Consider the following 19,125-nt stretch of genomic DNA (forward strand, 5'->3'; position numbering starts at 1 on the left):
TTTCTTAAACATTTACAGACTTTCAGTATTAGGAAAAAAAACAAAACTTACTGAGAAAGTATTAGGCAAAAACGAACATAAAAACGTTTAATGCATTTATTTTTTGAAAAGTTAGGCTATCTGCACTGAAAGCTATATAATGGACTCTTGGGGAGCACTGAACCTTTGAAGAATTTTGGATTAGGATTGTTGTGCACTTGGTCTCTCCAGAGTCTTACTGAACATTGATGAATCTTCACTCATTCACAGGAAATAAAAATGTATTTTCCTCATTGTACACAACATGAGATAAACCACATTGATACCACTGATATGCCTGATTAATTTTCTTGTTTTCCTATTTTGTCTTTACTGTAAGCAGTGAACCTTTCATTTCTTTGATATTCCTGCAGTGATCCATTGAAAAAATAGGTCAAATGATGTATTGAAAATAAAAATGTGGGATTTTAAACCGTGGAATTAAATGACCACTCTGTAAAAAATGGCTTGTGATCAAGTGAGATGAGACTGGAGCCTGTAAAATCCACTGACAGTCTTTCACTGTAATACCGTGTAACACCAGTGTGCGGCGCCACTTGCATCGACTCTCAGTTTCACTGCGAGACATGTGGCTCGGACTTTTTCAAAGCTACGCTCCGTTTTTAGACAAATATATTTACTTTTTAGAGTCGGTGGGATTTCATACGGAGATTCTGGGTCTTACGCGCCATTTTGTCTGTACAAAGCAGTCATAGCAAACATTTGAGGTGAGTAAAAATTTGTTCATTGAAGCTAACTAGCGCTAAATGCTAACTAAATGCTAAAAGGCCAACCTGCTAAAGCTAAAAGCGACGCAGGCAGGTGTTAGCTCTGTGCTAAATCTGCTGTTAGCACGTTAGCTGCCTTATGACCTTCAGTGCATAAACTGTGGCTAATAATAGACACTATTAGCCTTGTTTACTGCCGAGCTAGCAACGGCCATTTAGCTTGATGATAGCAGGCTTTTAGCAATAGCTTTGACGGCTAACTAAAGCACAATTACCCATGTTGACACCGTCGCGTTGGCACTATCTGCTGCTATTTTCTGATGCCAGTCTCCAGGCCGAACCTAACTGAGCTAAACCTGATTATATCCGCAGCTGTAGCCGCACTGAGCTTGTTTACACTTGGACTGAGTGCACCTTACAGCAATGCATCTGAACCAGTCCTGTTGAATGTTGTTACTTTGCCAAGAATCCATTTAACTATTCTCAGAGCTCAAAGCTAGTTAATGGCCATTGATAATCGGACGCACTGGTTTGGGTTTATGTCTGAAAGTGTTTACAAATCAGAGAGAAGTAACCCTAACCCTCCCCTAATCTTAATTCGGATTTTTGTACCCTATAAACAGTGCCAAAACAGTGAAGTCTGTATCCTGACCTGGGTAAAGTCTGGGTCAAACTTACGGGCCACTAATCCTCGTTTGTTTGTGTGTGTTGGTAAATCACGTAGGTTATATGGTCTGCAAATGGTATTGGGATTTTAAGAAGGAAAAACTCACATTTTCAGTTTTCACTTTCACTTTTATCGATGGAAAACGTCAACAATTGTCAATGTATTGTTTTCAATGTTGTCCACTGCCACGTATGATCATTTGAACGATGTTTTATGGAAAACTTAGTTTTTTCTGTTAAGAGTTGATCTTATTTCCTTTTACTGAGCTAAAGATTAGCCTACTCAAAGTTAATTAAAGATAACCTCTTTGAATGAGACAAATGTATTCCATTGGGAATCAGTTTAAGTGATGGCATGTAACTTTCTGGAGGTGGCACGTCACCTGCATTATTCCATGGAAATAGAAAGTTAAAACTTCACATGGAAATAAGTTTTTTATCATAATGTGGAATATTATAGTCAAAGGAACAACATTTCCATGGAAACAAGCCAGAAGAAACCATCTTTTAGGCCAAATAAGAGTTAGATTTGTGGAGATGCAAGCCCACTCAGAGTATGGGTGTTTTTTTGTTTTTCAGCGCAATAAAAACATCCATAATGAAATGACATGCTTCAATCGATGACTTTAACATCTAAGTTTTGAGGTTAATTGTTTTTGTCTTTTAAGTTTGATTTGATTGATCTACAAAACAAAAACAATATACAGTTTTACTATATCATACATTTCTGCTTAAATATAGATCTAAGTTTTCCATTTAATTTTGTCTGAAAGGTGTTGTTTGTTGCTGTTGTTTTGTAACCTGTTGTCAAGTAAATAGAAGTGCACTGATTATTTTAAATTGATGAACCGATCAGCCTTTTTCTAACGCGTTTCTTTTTTGTGTGTGCAGTTGTTGGGAGAACAGGGCCAGACATGACTGGAGCTGGAACTGGTGAGACATTTTTTTCTCATGATTATTGGTTAATTAGATTCTTTTATTTATTCTTTATTTGGATCCTCTTTATTTGGATGCTAGCCTTCCTGGGGTCCATGTAGATGTAGATTAGATGTGTAATCAAAGATGTGTGTAACATCCAAATTTCATGGTACTCTATTATCACCATATTTTTAACTTTACTAGTATGTTTGTATCGCAGTATTGTCAGGGAAGTCACAGAAATGCTTTTCCCCTTATGCTTACACTTTGTTTATTAATTTTAATTATAATTATGTTTTTATATTCCACCCTGAAAGTTTTTATGAAGTTTTGTAAACCACTGATGTTTTCCTCCAAAAATACAAAAGTTGTTGTTGCAGGATATCGCATTGACGATACTCAAGTTTTTAAATACAATTTTAGTTTTGTGACAACAATAATTTTGAATAAGAAGCATTAACAACACAATAAACTGGACTGATGTTGTTTCTGAGCATGTGGCGGAGGTGGTCAGGGCCCTCCGGACGGAACAGACCCTGAAGACGCAGAGAAGTGTCCCATCTGCCTCAGCGCTCTGTCGGGGGCAGACCTGGCCATGCCTGACAGCTGTTGCCACGTCTTCTGCCTCCGCTGCCTCCTCACGTGGGCCGAGGTGAGGATACACTATGGCATAGAAGTGTGGGTGATGTGAGTGACGGTTATATCAGTCACATAATCAGAAAGGAACTCTCAGAGGAGGCACTTTACTTTAGTTAAAATATGGTGTCCATAATCATAATCTCAACACCCCAGTTTATACTAAAGTATAAAGTACATGAATTGATTGAATTGAGTATCTCTCTCTGTCTCTCTGTCTCTCTCATTTACACTGCATTCCAAATTATCATGCAAATAATATAAATGACAGTCATCATAATTTTGAAGTCATCAACCTTTAGAGTACAATTCAAATGTTATTGAACAAACCTCCCAATGATAACAATTATTTTTTCAAAAATAAAAACTTAAAATGCATTGTTCCAAATGATTAGGCACAACAGTTTCAAACCATATTTTTCTTGTAAAGAACTCAAAATGGTCATTTGTTTATTTTTCAATTAGAAGCATTAGTGTATTACTGAAAATCAAAAGCTGTTCTTCTTTTTGTACCATGTAAGAACGTCGTCGGTCAGAAACTCCACATACCGTCATTTTAACACCGTCAGGGACCCTAAAGGGGCAGACCTGCACTTTCACATATTTTTCCAGCCCAAAATATGACTCCCCCTCTTCCTTGTTGACATCGCACCCTTGTTGGGACATAGTGGCCGTCCACCAACCATCCACCACTCCATCCATCTGGATCATCCAAGGTTGCACAGCACTCATCAGTGAACAAGATTGTTTGAAAATGACTCTTCATATTTCTGGGCCCATTAGAGCCGTTTCTGCTTGTGAGCATTGGTTAAGGGTGGCCAAATAGAAGGTTTATGCATAACTGCAAGCCAAGGGGAGGATCCTATACCTTGATGTTTGCGGAACTCCAGAGGCACCAACAGCATCAAATATCAATTTGCTGCTTTGTAATGGCATTTTAGCAGCTGCTCTCTTATTTCGAGGTATTTGTCTGGCAGATACCTTCCTCATTGTGCCTTTATCTGCACAAATCCGTGTGTGCTTTGAATCAGCTACAAATCTCTCAATAGTACGATGATCACACTTAAATTTTTGTGAAATATCTAAGGTTTTCATACCATGTTCAAGGTATTCAACTATTTCATGCTTTTCAGCACTAGTGAGATCCTTTTTCTTTCCCATATTGCTTGAAAATGGTGGTTTGCTTAATAATGTAGTAGTTTTTCCTTTAATTGGACTTTACCTGGCAAACTAAATGGCACAGGGTTCTGAGATTGATTTCACTGACCCACAGATCCCTGAGACACAATACCATCCATGAGTTTCACTGGAAAAGAAAAAAAACAACTTTTTATGACACTTAAACACAATTTGCATAAAAATTTGGAAAGTGAAGCAGTTGAAATAGTTACACTGATTACTGTGCTCCTCCTAAGATAGTATAATGCTGAATAAACCATTGAGTGAAACATTAACCAATCTGCTCTCTGCTGAACTCCATAACAAAACTGGATTTAATAAACAAATCATACTATATAGAAAATATAACAAATGTTTTTTTGGTATTGATTATAAAATGTAAATTCCAGTTGCAGGCGTCTCCTTCATGTCCTGTTGACAGAAGACCCTTCAATAATGTTTACAGATGGGACGGACATCTCAGCTGTGTTCAGGTCAGCAGCACCAACTTCGTCTTTTCAGATCATAGACATTTCTAGGTTTTTATTTAAATGTTTTCTTACATTAAATTGTACTTTGTTACACAATAACAGTTTGTAATTGCATTTGTTTTTGTCTTTTAATTTTAATTCTTTTTTTTGTGAAGAGTCTGCCTTTTTAGTCTAATGTAGTGGACTTAAATGACCTGTGCACACACATTTTACATATTTATTTTCCTTTGTTTATGTGTGTTAATATACTGAATTTAAAAACTTTTTTTTTAAATTGTGGTCAGACTTTGTTAAAGCAGGCCTACTGTGCTTGTTTCTGCTGTATAATTATAGTCTATGACACCTGTGGATCATTGTTATAATTTGCACATTTTAAATCACAATAAATATATCTAAAACAACTTGATAAAAGACACAAGTCCACTGACTTTCGTGTTAGAAAGCTACAATGCCCAATGGGAGCTGACATTGCTGTAGACGTCATCACAACAAAGAGCCATGTAGCTGTCGGCTCCTCCTATGGATAGCTGAAAATCACACTAGCGAGTAGCTTTTTTTCTCATTTGTACCAAAAGATACTGCATCATCAGAAATATGGCATCTTGAAAATAAGCGATTCAAGTTTGCTCAAACATGCGCGAATGACTCTAAAAACAACTTTGAGAGGGTAAATGTGAAGAAGAAAACTACTACTGCTTTGTCATTTTGTTTCCAGGCCAAAAAGAAAATCTTAAAGGTGTTTTTAACCAAATACATTTTGTCCTCAGGTTCCTGTGAGGAGGAGGGTCGCTCAGCCTGCAGTAGAGAGCTACTGCAGAAGAAACTCCCAATATAAAACTGGTCTTAAGTATGTCATACTATCAAAAGTATCATATATTTCATGGTAAAATATTTTTTTTCCCCACTGTTACCTCCATATTGTGCTGTTTATCATAATGCAGTAATGTACAAAAATATTTTGTAATGCTATTCCATTATTATTTTATTAATTTTTTTTTATATATTTTTATATAGCAGTAAGAGAGCTTTGAGACAGAAGAAGGTGGAGAGGACTGTTGATGGGAAGTCAAAAGGGCTTGTCAGAAAATGTAACTTTCTAAAGAATTAATAGATTTAAAAAAATATATATATTATTTAGTTACATTTATCACATGAAATAATATCCTTTATGAATTTTTCAGGCAATGATGAGGATCCTTCATCTCTGACAAGAAAAAAGGTTTGTCTTTAACTGAAATCTTTCTGTAAATATTGAGTTGCACATTGAATTCATTGTGTTTTTTTTTTTTTTTCTAAATATGTTTTAGGTTCGAGGGGCAGAGTCTTGTAGCTGGTCACCTCCTGCTTTTGTTTCACTGACGACAAAAACACATGAAATGTAAGTTGCCATTTGATGGATTTTGATAAGATTATCAAATTAGATTCTTACACACTCCATTGTACAGATTCTATGTAGTGTATATAAACTGTATGTGTATTTAGTAGCTTAAATATGTATTGTGTTTTTGCCTGCACAGTGCAGAGTCTGTGGATGATGAGGAGGTGATGCTCGGTCACACAGTCCAGCACTGTAAACCTCAGAGCTGTGTGTGGTTTTCTTCGGCTGCTCCTGTCTCCACTGGCACCGGCACTATGAGGTACATGTTCAACACAAAATGTGCTCATGAACTATTGGACCTGCTCTTCCTCACATTTGGTTCTTGTTGATGTGTCTTAAACGGACAGTTTCCACCCCTCCATCAGAAACACTGGTGTGTTCCCGTTTGCTCTCAGTTCATCTCCTTTTTCTTCGTCGCCTGTCTCCAGTTCAAGTCATTTTGGTAAGACTAAATTATTATAGTAAATTAGGACTGGACAACAGTATAAGACAGTTAAGATCTGCCTATGTGCCTATCTGCCACATATGATTCAGTGTTCTTCTGTTAAGCAGCTCTGTGCTGTCACGGGGCATGGGTCATCATTCAGTATCACGTGCTGCTTATGTGTAGCATACACCTCTCAAATGTGGAAGCTCTCGTAGCATTCAGAACAAAACAGATTTTTGACTTTTTTTTTCACCTCAGATACATAGGTGTTTTGTAAAATATTGTGTGACTGCATGGTCTTGATGAGCCAGACAAATCGAATCTAGGGTTATGTCTTTAGTTAACTTTGTGTATTTGGATACAAATGTATTACTTTTATTTTCAATGTTCTAAAGTACTACTCTTTCACTCTTGTCTTCTTCAGTGTTTGAGGGAGTGGTGTGTGCGATAACGTGTCCCAAAGGAGGAGAGAAGAAAGGAGGCCGTGCATCTAAAGCTGCGCCCAAACAAACCGCCGCCAAACGCTCAAGCCGTGGCGCTAAAACTCAGGAGGAGGCCCCCCTCTCTGATCCTCCCTCCCCTCAGACCTCAGGCGCCTCCGACTCTGATAATCCACACAGCGCCTCCAGACCGGGCAGGGCGACACAGGCAGCGGGCAAGAGGAAAGGCAAGCAGGTGAGTAGAGAGAGAGTCTTACATTTAGGGCTGAAACTAATTATAAATTGATTTGCAGTTGGTTAAAGGTTTAATTTCTATTGTGCGACTGAGTTGATACTATATTTATCTCGATGTATATATATTTTTAACCAAATGATTATAAGAATGTACTGACAGGAAAACTGTTTTTGACATCAAAATGTCATCATTAACTCCATGTCTTGTGTAATTCTTTATTAGTTGTGAACTGTTCATATTTGACAACTTGTCATCATTTGGCAATTTGGCATCATGTCACTGCAGTAACATATTTTTCCCTAGCATGTATCTTAATGATTATTTAATTCAGACTTTTATTTTTTTATCTTTATCATTACAGGTAACTAACAGAAAAGCCAGTGGCAAACGGAAAGCTCCAGCGAGGAAAAAGCGTTCTGCAGAGGTGATCAGCAGCAGCGAAGAGGAGGAAGAGGACGCGAATAAAAACAACACAGAAGACGAACAAGAGGGTGCAAAACCTGAATCGCCAAACTCCAAACAAGACCAAGAGAAAAACGGGGACGATGCAGATGATTCAGAGCCAGAAGTCGCCCCAGAGGAGAGCCTAAATGATGATCAAAACGACTCTAATCAGGAAAACGACCAGGAGAAACCACTAATAAACGATGTGAGCCAGGACAGCAGCGATACTCAGGACAAACATGAAAGTGACACTGAGGAAAAAGTGGAAGTCCCATCATCTCCTTTAAATTCAGCTCCTAATAGTCCAACTCCCACAAATGAGGACAACCATAGTGTCAAAGAAGAGGACGAGGCAGAGGAGGCTAACACTAGTCCAAAACAGGAACAAGAAGACATGATTTCTGACGATGAGAAACAACCATCTCCAAAGCAAGAAGAAATGGACATTAGTGATAACGAAGATGATGAAGATAAGGCCTCTACAGGAGCAGAAAGTGTTGGCAAAACTGAATTTTTTGCACAAACAGATGATACAAAAGATGAAATGAATGAACCTAAAGCAGAGGAGAAGGAGGGTAAGGATTCACTACAAAGTGAATCCCCAAGACAATCAGAAGCCGTGTCTGAAAGTGGAGAGGCCGCTTCACGCGACAGGGAGGAGCTAGAGCTGGAGAAAGATGCAGAAAAGGACACAAAAAATTCCACTGAAGACACAAACGAGATCCCAATGGATTTTGGTTCTCCCCTGAGTGAACATGGAAGTGGGAAACCTCTGGACAAAGAGGTTTTATGTCTAGAGGTTTCAGAGTCAAGCGAGGAAAAGCCAAAAGAGGAAACTTCAAAAAGTGAGGAGAAGCCAAATGAGGAAAAGCGTGATAGAGATAAAAGTCCAGAGAGGACCAGAACACGGCGCTCCCGATTTCACTCGCCCACAAAATCATGGTCACCCAAAAGAGAGTCCAAAGATTCTAGACGGGACAAGAGGTCGAGATCCAGGGAACGCAATGGAAGTCCGAGTCGTTCCGCGCGGAGAAGCAGGGAGAGGGATGGGGACTATCACAGGAGAGAAAGAGACCGTAGCAGAGAGAGGAGCAGAGAGAGGAGCAGAGAGAGGAGGAGGAGGAGGTCAAGGAGTAGAAGCAGATCAAGGTCTAGAAATAGGTCTTATAAAAGAAGTGATAGGAGTCCAGAGAGGGAGGATAGAAGAGAGGAAAGAAGGGAGGAGAGGAGAGAGGATTCGCCCTCAATGAATGATCGGAGAGGGGGCTGGAGATCTGGAGGAGAGGGGCGGAAGTATGGAGGGGGGAGATTTGAAAACGGGTTACAAAACGATGAATCGCCCGAAAGGAGTGTGGTGGACTCTAATCCGGACTGGGTGGAGAAGCAGAGGAGCAGCATGAGTAGCAGTAGCGCTCCAAGATGGGAGGATCAGTCGAGAGGGAGGGGCCGAGGAGGAAGAGGAGGGTTTGACCGAGGCAGAGGAAGGGGGTCTGGCAATAGAAGTTTTTATAATCAAGAGGAGCAGAGCGAGAATAGGTGGCAACCAAGGAACAACTTCTCAGGGACAGGAAGTGCAGCAGGAAGTGATGCGTACAGCCGGTTTAATGAGAACAGAGGAGGAAGGAGGAAAGAGATGGATTCCGGGGAGACCATGGACCGCTCTGGATGGTCATCCGCGTCGAGCTGGGCTGTACGCAGGACTCTCCCTGCTGATGTCCAGGATTATTACTCCAAAAGAGAGAGGGGAGGGCCGAGCGGGTGGAGCCGACAGGAGGAGGAGACCACGCCCACTACAGGTCAGGCATTGCATGATATCGCACAGCCCTTCGCAGATTTTGTCAATGTGTAAGCAGCAGATTTTTAACACAATTGCAGCCTGTACCTTCGAAACATATTCCCAGTTTGCAACAGTTTAAGTTTATGCAGTTTATCCATTTATATCTAATCGCAAATACTAAGTAATGGGTGGGAACAAGACTCAAGCTGTCTTGCAAGCTCAAAATGCCGCAAGATTTCTAGCCCCTGTGAAGAATGACCTTGGGATCTTTTTGCCTTGCAAATAGATTTATTACATTAGACGACTGAAGAGTGCAATTATCATAATTGGGCATGCAACCAATGCTTTAACTGAAAATAACTGCTTGTTACAGAAAGTTTAACAGCAAATGTATGCTTTTTTTTTGGCAAAATCTCAAAAACCTAATTTTTGTGTATTTTTACAAGCTCTTAAACTCTCTTTTTTTCTTCAGATCCTCAGAAGTCAGAACCTCCTGCGCAGACCGTCCCGGGTAATGCCCCTGTCCCGGTGCTGATGTCTGCCCACCCTCAGCTCCTCCATCACTACCCCACTCTTCCAGGAGCCCGCGGCCCCGTCTCTGTGTCTCTGCAACCGGCTGCCCCCTATGCCCTGCCCCCCTCCCAGGTCCCAGTTCATCTCCACACAGCTGTGCCCCTCCTACAGGTGCCCGCGGTGGGAGCACAGGGCCTGCCTCCCCCCCCTCCGCCTCCTCCACCCATGCAGCAGGGCAGTCAGACTGCTGCTGCTCAGCCCGATGGACACAGCACACAGGTGAGAGGGTGGGGTAATTAGTTTTACTTATTTTATTTGCCTGAGGAAATGGTGTTTTTTATAAATGAGAGTAAATATAGCAAAAGCACTAGTTTCAGAGAATAAAAAGCAAATCTGCCCTATACAAGACGATAAGCCAAACATGTACAATTACACAGAATCTTTATTTCATTTAAGCTACTTTTTACTAGTGGCTGATGTCAAATCTGTTCCTCCTGCCTGGCCTTTGTTTAGGCTAACCTGTGCTCTCTGGTCGTCTTCTGTCAGGCCAAGTCTGGCACACTGTTGTAGTGGTGAAGTTTGACAATACAACGGGAGGATCGTCCGATGTAATTGCAAATGGTAGCTTTAATGTTTGTTTGAAGCCTAGTCACTATTACTTCGGTGGTGGATTTGACACTGGTTAAAGTAGACATTATTTGTCCTCTGCATTTAAACTTTCAATCACTTTCTAGTACATCAAAGTCCTGGGCTTGGCTGTGGAAGTAGTGCAGGACAGAACCTTGTTATTACAGTATAGTTCTCAATATCTGTAACGCACCCGTAAGATTTAGTATTTATCACTTATTTTGTTCCAGATGGTCGGTAGCATGGGAGGATTTGCGAAGCCCCTGTTCCCGACACCCACCAAAGTGACGCAGGTGGCCCCTATGTCGACTCAGGCCCTGCCCTCCTCCACCACCCAACCACAGCACAACCGCGCCCAGGCGGACAGCTCCAAGAAGGAGAAGGTGAGAAGAAAACTAGTACAAGAAGCTACACTGCAGTCACTGGCAAACTTGTAGGAGCATAATGACTTTGTAGAGGCACCAATCCCTACTGCCTTTGAAAAGAAAACAGGAGTGTCTGCTAGGGCTGCACAATTTTGGGAAAAAAAATCTAATTGTAATTTTTTGACAAGTTTTGGGATTCAATTTGCAGTATGTTTAAAGTTCTGTTTAGAGTGCACATTGTAAACCACTCCAGGACCATAAACATCATTTCTATCTCTTTCCACAGAAACAACAAATCCAAGAACAAGCGATAAACGAAGTGAAAAACGCCATGAAACCGTATTACCAAAAGAAAGAAATCACTAAAGAGGAGTACAAGGAGATTGTCCGCAAAGCTGTAGAAAAGGTATTTACTTTGAATCACACATTACACCATTACAAGTTAACTAGTCATAGAGGGGGATAAATTGGAGAAAAAAAAAAGAATTGTGTTTCACTTTTTAACACACTTTTAGCTTTGGCATTTGAGGAAGACTGAAACTTTAACATGCTTTTATGAACAGCTACAGCATGAGCAGGTGGAAACAAGTTATCGTTGGCTTCAAATAATATTCCCTAAATTTGTGTAATCTATTAACGTTTTTTGTTCTCATTTGGGGTTAATCATTATTCAGAACTGCCACATTTTATATATATATTATATATATTATATATATTATATATATTATATATATTATATATATATATATATATATATATATATATATATATATATATATATATATATATATATATATATATATAAATTTACTTAAAAATCTTAAAACCTTTCTCTCTCTCTCAGGTGTGCCACAGTAAAAGCGGAGAGGTGAACTCCAGTAAAGTGGCTAACCTGGTGAAGGCGTATGTGGACAAATACAAACATGCTCGCAAAAAGTGAAGCGCAGACTCCTCCCCCTCAGCTTCTCAAGTGCAATTTCTTCAAGCTGGAAACAGGCCTCCCAATCTACAAATAATTAATGGAGCGCCACCTTTTTTGTTTTTACCTTTTATCAAATGAAGATTTTTCTATAGATTTGTCATATTTTGTTAGAATCAAAACCCAAAATTGTATTGCAAAGAGCCCTTTATTTTGCATAGATGTTGGACTGCTGTAAGGACCGGACAATTTGAAATGAACGTAGATTATGAAATTTATCTTTCAGGTCAGATAATTACAATGTACCATTATCCATGTTCTTTTTTAAATGATACTGTTTAAACTGAAAAGCCTAGTTTGAAAGAAAGTGTGTTGCCTTTAAGAATTATGTGGCCCAAAAGTATATTTTGGGCTGTAATTTGTTAAAAGTTTAATTGTATTTTTGCAGGGCCCTGATTGGTTGATGCTCTAACTGAATCTGCCAGTCAACCAATCAGAAGCGTGTGTGTGTATTAAGGCGCAGGTGTGGGGTGTGATCGTGTGACCGTTCCCACTTCCTGTTTGTGTCTGAATGTGTCTAAAGTGTGACTTTGGAAAAGTATAAAAGTGAGTAGTGGAATAAAAGTAGCTGCTTTCTGACTCGCGCATGATTTGTCTCTATTGTACATTTAGGACCTGACCAGAAGGTAGTAGCCCCAAACTGTTAATTAAGCTACACCACTGGTACCTAAATGCATTTTCATATCAGAATAAAAGTGTACTTCTGACTAACTTTAAACCATTCATAATACCAGTTGTCTTCAAACTATAATGAATGGAAATTAATATAAAATTAAGCTTATTTTACTAAGTACAGCTTTACGTCCCATGACACGTTTGCCTTATCAGAATACTGCTATACTTTCCACAAGGGGGCAGTATTTTACAAATAGACTACCACAACAGCACCTCAGACTCTTCAATATTCACGTCTCCACCTAGCGGTAATTGTTCTTATCACAGGCACTGATGAAAAATGGCTATGATAAGGTGCCAACAAGATATCAATTTTAATGTGGTCTTCTCATCTGCAACGAGCCTTACGGATTATATTATTTCACAGTATCCTATCTTGTAATTAATTATATTCAGTGACTGTGGCTACAATCACCAAATGAAATCTGATTATGTTTTGATTGTTTAAAGGACATGCCAACTGCAAGATCTGATGTGAGTGATCAGAAAGAAATCTGTTGACTTTGCTGTTTAGTCTTAAAACGCAATAAAATGTGATAATAATCAGATTTCAAGTGTGCATGTAACCGCAACTACTGTTTCATTATGCTCCTACCACCACTGCTGGTACTGCACATCTATTACTATTGTAGATGCTGAGTGACCTGTCAATGCCTGATCTCGTCTGATCCCAACCTCGCTTTTGTCAGTCTACCCCTGGGCAGCTGAGGCTACAATAATAGATTATAATCAGACTATGGAGTGAATCAACAATGCACAAAATTGAAAAGCAACTTCAAATGTAATATGTTATTAATAGAAACATAAAACACATGCATTTCTTTTGTTTCAGTTTATTGAGCATTAATAATTACAGAATATACAAAGTGTTTCATTGAAACAAGTGTAACACTGGTGGGCCGCGCCCTCTTTGCTCCTGAGGTCCTGTGATGTGCATAAAGAACCAAAAACATTTGATTTCAGGCTCAAAAAGGAACAAAGTATTTGTAACAGCAGGATTTCAGTCAGTCTGATAAGATGAACTCAAGACTCAACTGCATTGGAGCAACAACGTATCAAATTCACCAGTATTTTGATCCAGGGGCTCCAATGCGTTCGTAAAAAAGTCCAGACAAAACGCATATTTACAAGTAAAGACCATATCTGTACATTTATATATATATATATACTTACAATATTATATAAATATAGTAAAATAGTATAAATTACATTGATTCACTGTTTCTGTCATAAATAGATGGTGCTTTGTTCACCACGGAAGCACAGTGTCGGGGCTCAAAACTCAAAAAGTCAAGTTTGAAGGTCTTCATTGACAAATCTGTGCAGTGGAACAGTTGACCACTTCAAAAACACTTATGATCGTCAAGGTTTTGGTGTTGTCCGATGAAAAGCCTCTTCACGTTTTAGTTGTTTTGTTTTTGCAAGTTTAACAGGTATCACAACCACTGCATGTGGTCAATTCATATAATTTCTCCCATGAAGAAAAAAAGTCTTAAAAAGGCCCAAAACAGGCTCCAGATTTTAAACAGTAGTGTAGTGTTTGCTCTTGTACATTGTGTTCAGCAGTTTATAAAGTTAAATACAGTTGCCCAGTGTAATGTACATGACAATACTTAAAGGTGGTAATTTTAAGTGTGTTTTAGGCTGTAAGTGCTTCTTGATAAAACAATAAATGCTTTACAATGAACATTTAGGCAAAGTAAAAGCAAGAACTTGGAAGAAACTTAATCTAGGGTGACCATATGTCCCAAATACTGACAAATATGACACATTTCTCCATGTATAAAACCAAATTAGCAAAAAAAAAAAAAAAAAAAGACAATAGACCATAGGTGTTATACAGTTTGACCAAATTTTGTCACTTGATGTCACAATCACAATCAATCAGATAGATAGTTTAGATAGCTGATATTAGGGTCACCCTAACTTAATGCACTTTCAAGTCTACTGTTTGCCACAGTAAAAAAAAAAAAAAAAAAAGGTTATTATTTTTGAATTAATGGAAAAAACTCAAGTATTCCAGTTTGGATGGTTGGGCAAATGATCAAACTATTTTCAGAATTCAAGTTTCTCACCTCAAAACGTATTTTACAGTGATTTTTGTTTAGCAGGCATTATGTGTCTATATACCTGAGCTAAACTAGTATTATTTTAGATTTGAGGCACCTTCAAAAATGCATTTGAACCACAACTACAAAAACTCGAGAAAAAAAAGACACAAAAATATATTACAATTAAAGTAAAAACAAGTAAAATGCCAGCTTACGTGGCCTATGAAGATAAAACTATACAAAGTTCAGATACATTCACTGGGAATGGCATTGGTTTGCGGCTCAAATTGGCTGAGCTGAAAGTGTTGTTTTCTTGCTTTAGTAAAATGTTTGTAAAATGTTTTTAAGCAGTCCAGTGCTCAAGTCTTTTTGCACAGGCGCCGTTTGGAGTGTACACAGTGGAGATCTAGTGCCCCTCGTGGTTGTCTGTGGAATTGGTGGTCCAGTCCAGAATAATGAGAGTCATGCTGCCAATCATCACCAGGAACCCACAGATCAGGAAAGCAGTAGCCTGCAGAGAAATACAGGAAAAAATGTATTTAGTCTTAACCTAAGGGGCATTGTGTAGTAAATAAATCAACCCTCAAAACAATGGAGTTATTTAAATACAGTGTATAAGTCACCTTTTCCATCTCAAGTCTTTGTTAAGCGTACACAGTTAAAATGCAAATGATGTGTTTGGATTAATATAAAATAATGATAAGGAAAAGGGTGCTCAGTGCCACTTTGGGAACTTATTTATATAAAAGAGGCAGCATTTGTATACGGTACGTATTTCTGGTCTAATATTTGAATAAACTGTTTTCTTACCCCAATCTTCTGCATAGACTTCATGGACTCCTTCTTGACCAGTTTGATGTAGAATGCAGAGGGCAGGATGAAGATGAGCATAGCAGCAGCAGAGGCACCTGGAGACAAGAGAGAGCGCTTAGCCACAATTCAAATCACAACATCCTCCAGTTCTACCCGTTTTAAAAGGTCTATATTTAGTGGCACTCCTAAACTCACCGATGAACCCAAAGATGTCCCTGATGGTGGGCACAAAAATGACGAGGGCATTAGTTCCACCCAGAAGTACCAAGGTGATGAGAGTGTGACGCACCCAGCTGAAGTCTTTGGAGGCGCACATGAGCTGGTTCACCGAGGTACGGATCTGAGCAGAGAGAGGCAGCAAATTATTAACATCGAGTACTTTAAACTGTATAGATAAATACAACTTGAAATACATATTGCTTAAACTAATGCTTTTCTAACATTAGTAATATTTAGACAATTATACCCAGACGTCTATTATCTTAAGATTCCTGTATTCCAGTTTGTGAGCCCTGAGCTAATCTGAATGCTAAGATAATGTTTTATTTCTTTACTCTTAAACATTGTGTTGAATACTTTGTGTCACAGACACTGAGGTGAACTTGTTTTCGGTAAGAATGCTACACATGCTTATTTTAAGATGTCTTCACTGCCACCTGTTACTTCCATTACATAAGGGTATTCACCTTCTGTTGACAAGAGGCCTTATAAGCCAGGCTTTTCAGTGACTGCAAGCATTCTTTTCAGTGATGTTTTCTGCCTTCTGGTAACAGTTTACAGTATATCCATTTATGGCCTTGTACGAACAGTATGTAAAATTTGTTTAAGTCCTTATAGGGCCAGCCTCTATATAGTACCGTTCTCAGGGTATAAGAATTGGAAAGGCTCCTTTGAGACTGTACCTTCACTCATCTGATCAGATACAACTTCTTTCAACCCTACCTGGTCTGCAATTGCTTCCATCACAATTACATGTTGCTACTGTTATTTACTTACAGGGAAGAGCACCACAGGGACAGTGAGGGTCACAGCGGTGAGGACGGCTAATCGCACAATAAGCAGGACCACGTCAGACTTGTAAACTTTAGAGTAAGTGTGCAGCAGCTCAGGCTCCACGTGAACTGGAAAGAATAAAAACAAAAATGTTTCATTATGAGTTATAAAAACAAATCAATTAAAATAAGTTTCCATAGTATACTGTTACTAATTTATCAATTATACACTTCATTTGTTATTGAGGCATATCTAGAACCCTTCATTTGTCAACAAATATGTAACCAAAATATTAGTTTGTTGTAGCCGTAAAACATCCATGCATCATGTTATGTTTTGGGAACTATCTGAAATCCCTTTATCTACTTCTTGTATAACGTCTTTCTGAGAATGTTCACTCATGTGTTACCAAACCGCACAAACAAGAAAAAGGCACTTGAATAGAGCAGGTGCAGTTTTCCCATCTCTTTATTATATAACACACCAGTGAACCTTTCAGAAAGTCTGTTTTGTAATTCTGGGGCTATGGCTGCATGTGGATACCAAATAAACAGCTAAAAATAAAATATTTAGAAACTGGAATTAACTCACTGTTGAAAGTGAGGTATCCAAAGAGAGCAGCGAGAAGGTACATGATGAACATTGCCAGGAAGGAGACATTGGCCACATTCTGCATCTTTCTACGGGAACGACTGTAAAAATAGAAAAGTTAGTAAAATGTTTAGTTCATACCAATTTTTTACATTTTTTTTTCCAGAACTAAACTATGTATGAGACAGGAGAATTGAAATTAAAAGTTGAAAAGTACACTTACTCTTTAAGCTCGTCGTACATGGGCAGGATGGCGGGATGGCACACAAAGGCGAAAGTCAGGATGGGCACAGCATAGACAGTCTGTACATCAAAACAATGCAACATTAATATTTTTGTTGTATTCACAATTTAAAGCAGTCATATCTTATTCCACGATTTGATCCTGTACCTGTGAGTTGAAAACCACATATTTGGGCGTGCAGGCATCCTCGCTGTTGTTGAGGTGTGGGAAAGTGATGTTCAAAGTCTCATTCAGAAAGTCTTCGTCCATATTCATGTGCGGACACGGGATCTGGAACTTCTTTATAATCACCTAAAAATGACAAGATAAACACACTTTTATATCAAATTGATTTCTTGTGTTTTTGTTGTCAAGAAATATTGTAGTCTAAAACATAAGCGTTGCAAGTTTGGACAGGTTTTTACATACAAATCTATGCACAGTGGAAAACAGCTTTTTTATTTTATTTACTCTGACAAATCATCATGTGCCACGTAGCGCCTCCATATTGAGTAACCATTTTTGTTTTGTTTTTTATTTTTAAAGGAAACTTACCACAATCAGGAAGAAGACCATGCAGAGGAGGGACAGCCCACTCGTGTAACCAAGGTAACCTGTAATAAAAACATACAAAGGAATGACTAACATTTCAGTGAGTGTGAGTAGGTCTTAGGTAATGTCTGGTAGTTTATTTCAGTTCAGTTTAAGGAATTTAGAAATATTTAGAAATTATTTACCAAGATTTTTGAGGAGAGAAAGAGGCAGGATGATCACAGCAGTTACAAGCAGGACAAGGTAGTCTCCGTTAGTGTACCATTCACTGCAAAAATCAAATCAAATACATTTAATGGCATTGTAATTTCTACACATGACACAAATTTAAACAACACTTTGCTTTATTATGACACGAAAAGATCGTAAAAATATAGATCTCTGAGCCTATCTTTGCCTACATTGCATTCTATCTTAAAATGTGATCAAGCCTGCCAGCATTTCCCATGACACATCGTAGGCTGACACTGTATCGTCTCACAAAAATAGACCCACTCACATGAATCCAAACATACATTTTTGAAACTTGACATAACCTCACCTCTTCATCTCTGCCTGTGTCTCAGAGCAACTGCAACAGACTTAAATCCCTCTTTGAATCTGGACTTTTTGTTCTTTAAGTCCATATGCCTCCCCCCTCTCTCCTTTTTTCCTGCCTCTCTCCTCCTCTCATCACAAGGACGAGTGCTCAGGGTCTAACCTTCAGACAGAAGCTACTTGATAAACAGCCAAGCACCAGTTTGCCTGGCAACTGTGTCTAAAGTGGTTCTGTCAAAATTGAAAAGCCTGTTTTACCTGGTACATATATAGAACACAAAATGGTTTTATGATAAATGTATGAGGACTGCATTAGAAAAAGTGCCATTACATTGTTGTAGCATTGTCTAACCATTGACTAACAACAATTTGCCAACAGCATTTAATTCTATTTTTCAAAATTTTAATGTAAGTACTGGTTGAATATTTGGTGTAGCGATTACTTAAGATGTGTGTAGGTGCTAACTTACCCATTGCTGGTTCCTAAGAACGACTGAATCACAATGGGCAGTTCATACTTGACAATGAAGAGGTAGCTGGACATAGCTGTGGAACAAAAATCACCTTTAAATTTGAGCCGCACTCGCATTCTTGTTACTAACTGACGTCAAACAGTAAATTGGCATTTCCTCCCTCTCCCTCACTGGAATACTACAACTGGAAAAACTCCTTTAATTTCCATAGTGGGTACACAGTCTGGCATGGGACACTGAAGAAGCATTGTTTTTAATACGAAACTACGACACAACTCGTTAAATTAAAGTTACGCAACAATATTTTATTTTTCCTCTTACCTCCAATGTTCTGCATCGTGATGCAGCAAGAGGCGGCAAGTTTTCCTGGCATGCCGAAAGCTTTGTACCCAAGTTGTTCGTACACAAGAGCCCCTT

At 38.8% G+C, this 19,125-nt stretch overlaps 2 protein-coding genes across 5 annotated transcripts in view; one reads left to right on the forward strand and one right to left on the reverse strand.

Moving 5' to 3' along the window:
• The first annotated feature begins 550 nt into the window (after window positions 1–550).
• Window positions 551–12,379, forward strand: scaf11 (SR-related CTD-associated factor 11). Of its 3 annotated transcripts, none has more exons than XM_033989500.2 (16): window positions 551–746; window positions 2,304–2,345; window positions 2,825–2,982; window positions 4,535–4,618; window positions 5,383–5,462; window positions 5,630–5,703; window positions 5,797–5,834; window positions 5,923–5,993; window positions 6,133–6,252; window positions 6,341–6,435; window positions 6,845–7,095; window positions 7,457–9,335; window positions 9,789–10,108; window positions 10,687–10,839; window positions 11,108–11,227; window positions 11,666–12,379. In XM_033989500.2, the coding sequence occupies exons 2-16, from the start codon at window positions 2,327–2,329 to the stop codon at window positions 11,759–11,761; spliced, it is 3,558 nt and encodes a 1,185-aa protein (XP_033845391.1). In that variant the 5' UTR covers window positions 551–746; window positions 2,304–2,326; the 3' UTR covers window positions 11,762–12,379. The 3 variants fall into 3 exon arrangements, with proteins under 3 accessions (XP_033845391.1, XP_055087710.1, XP_055087709.1); XM_055231735.1 differs by having other exon boundaries at window positions 563–746; window positions 6,359–6,435; XM_055231734.1 differs by having other exon boundaries at window positions 563–746; window positions 5,633–5,703.
• Window positions 12,380–13,292: 913 nt separating this feature from the next.
• The window catches only part of slc38a4 (solute carrier family 38 member 4), an 87,393-nt gene continuing 81,560 nt past the window's right edge, over window positions 13,293–19,125 (reverse strand). For both annotated transcript variants that reach the window (XM_055231737.1, XM_033990223.2), the window contains exons 6-16: window positions 19,030–19,122; window positions 18,706–18,781; window positions 17,884–17,966; window positions 17,702–17,760; window positions 17,315–17,458; window positions 17,147–17,226; window positions 16,924–17,024; window positions 16,336–16,460; window positions 15,535–15,679; window positions 15,337–15,434; window positions 13,293–15,037 (exon numbers count right to left, since the gene is read on the reverse strand). In XM_055231737.1, the coding sequence (XP_055087712.1) occupies window positions 14,933–15,037; window positions 15,337–15,434; window positions 15,535–15,679; window positions 16,336–16,460; window positions 16,924–17,024; window positions 17,147–17,226; window positions 17,315–17,458; window positions 17,702–17,760; window positions 17,884–17,966; window positions 18,706–18,781; window positions 19,030–19,122 (1,109 nt within the window). In that variant the 3' untranslated portion in view covers window positions 13,293–14,932. The remainder of the gene's footprint in view (window positions 15,038–15,336; window positions 15,435–15,534; window positions 15,680–16,335; window positions 16,461–16,923; window positions 17,025–17,146; window positions 17,227–17,314; window positions 17,459–17,701; window positions 17,761–17,883; window positions 17,967–18,705; window positions 18,782–19,029; window positions 19,123–19,125) is intronic.

Source organism: Periophthalmus magnuspinnatus, chromosome 23, assembly GCF_009829125.3.
Source record: "Periophthalmus magnuspinnatus isolate fPerMag1 chromosome 23, fPerMag1.2.pri, whole genome shotgun sequence".
NCBI classification, from domain to species: Eukaryota; Metazoa; Chordata; class Actinopteri; order Gobiiformes; family Gobiidae; genus Periophthalmus; species Periophthalmus magnuspinnatus.

Excerpts from the sequence above, each read along its gene's own strand:
- scaf11 (XM_033989500.2), top strand. Across the intron at positions 5,463-5,629 it reads CAATATAAAACTGGTCTTAA|CAGTAAGAGAGCTTTGAGAC; the intron begins GTATGTCATACT and ends ATTTTTATATAG. Across the intron at positions 11,228-11,665 it reads TCCGCAAAGCTGTAGAAAAG|GTGTGCCACAGTAAAAGCGG; the intron begins GTATTTACTTTG and ends TCTCTCTCTCAG.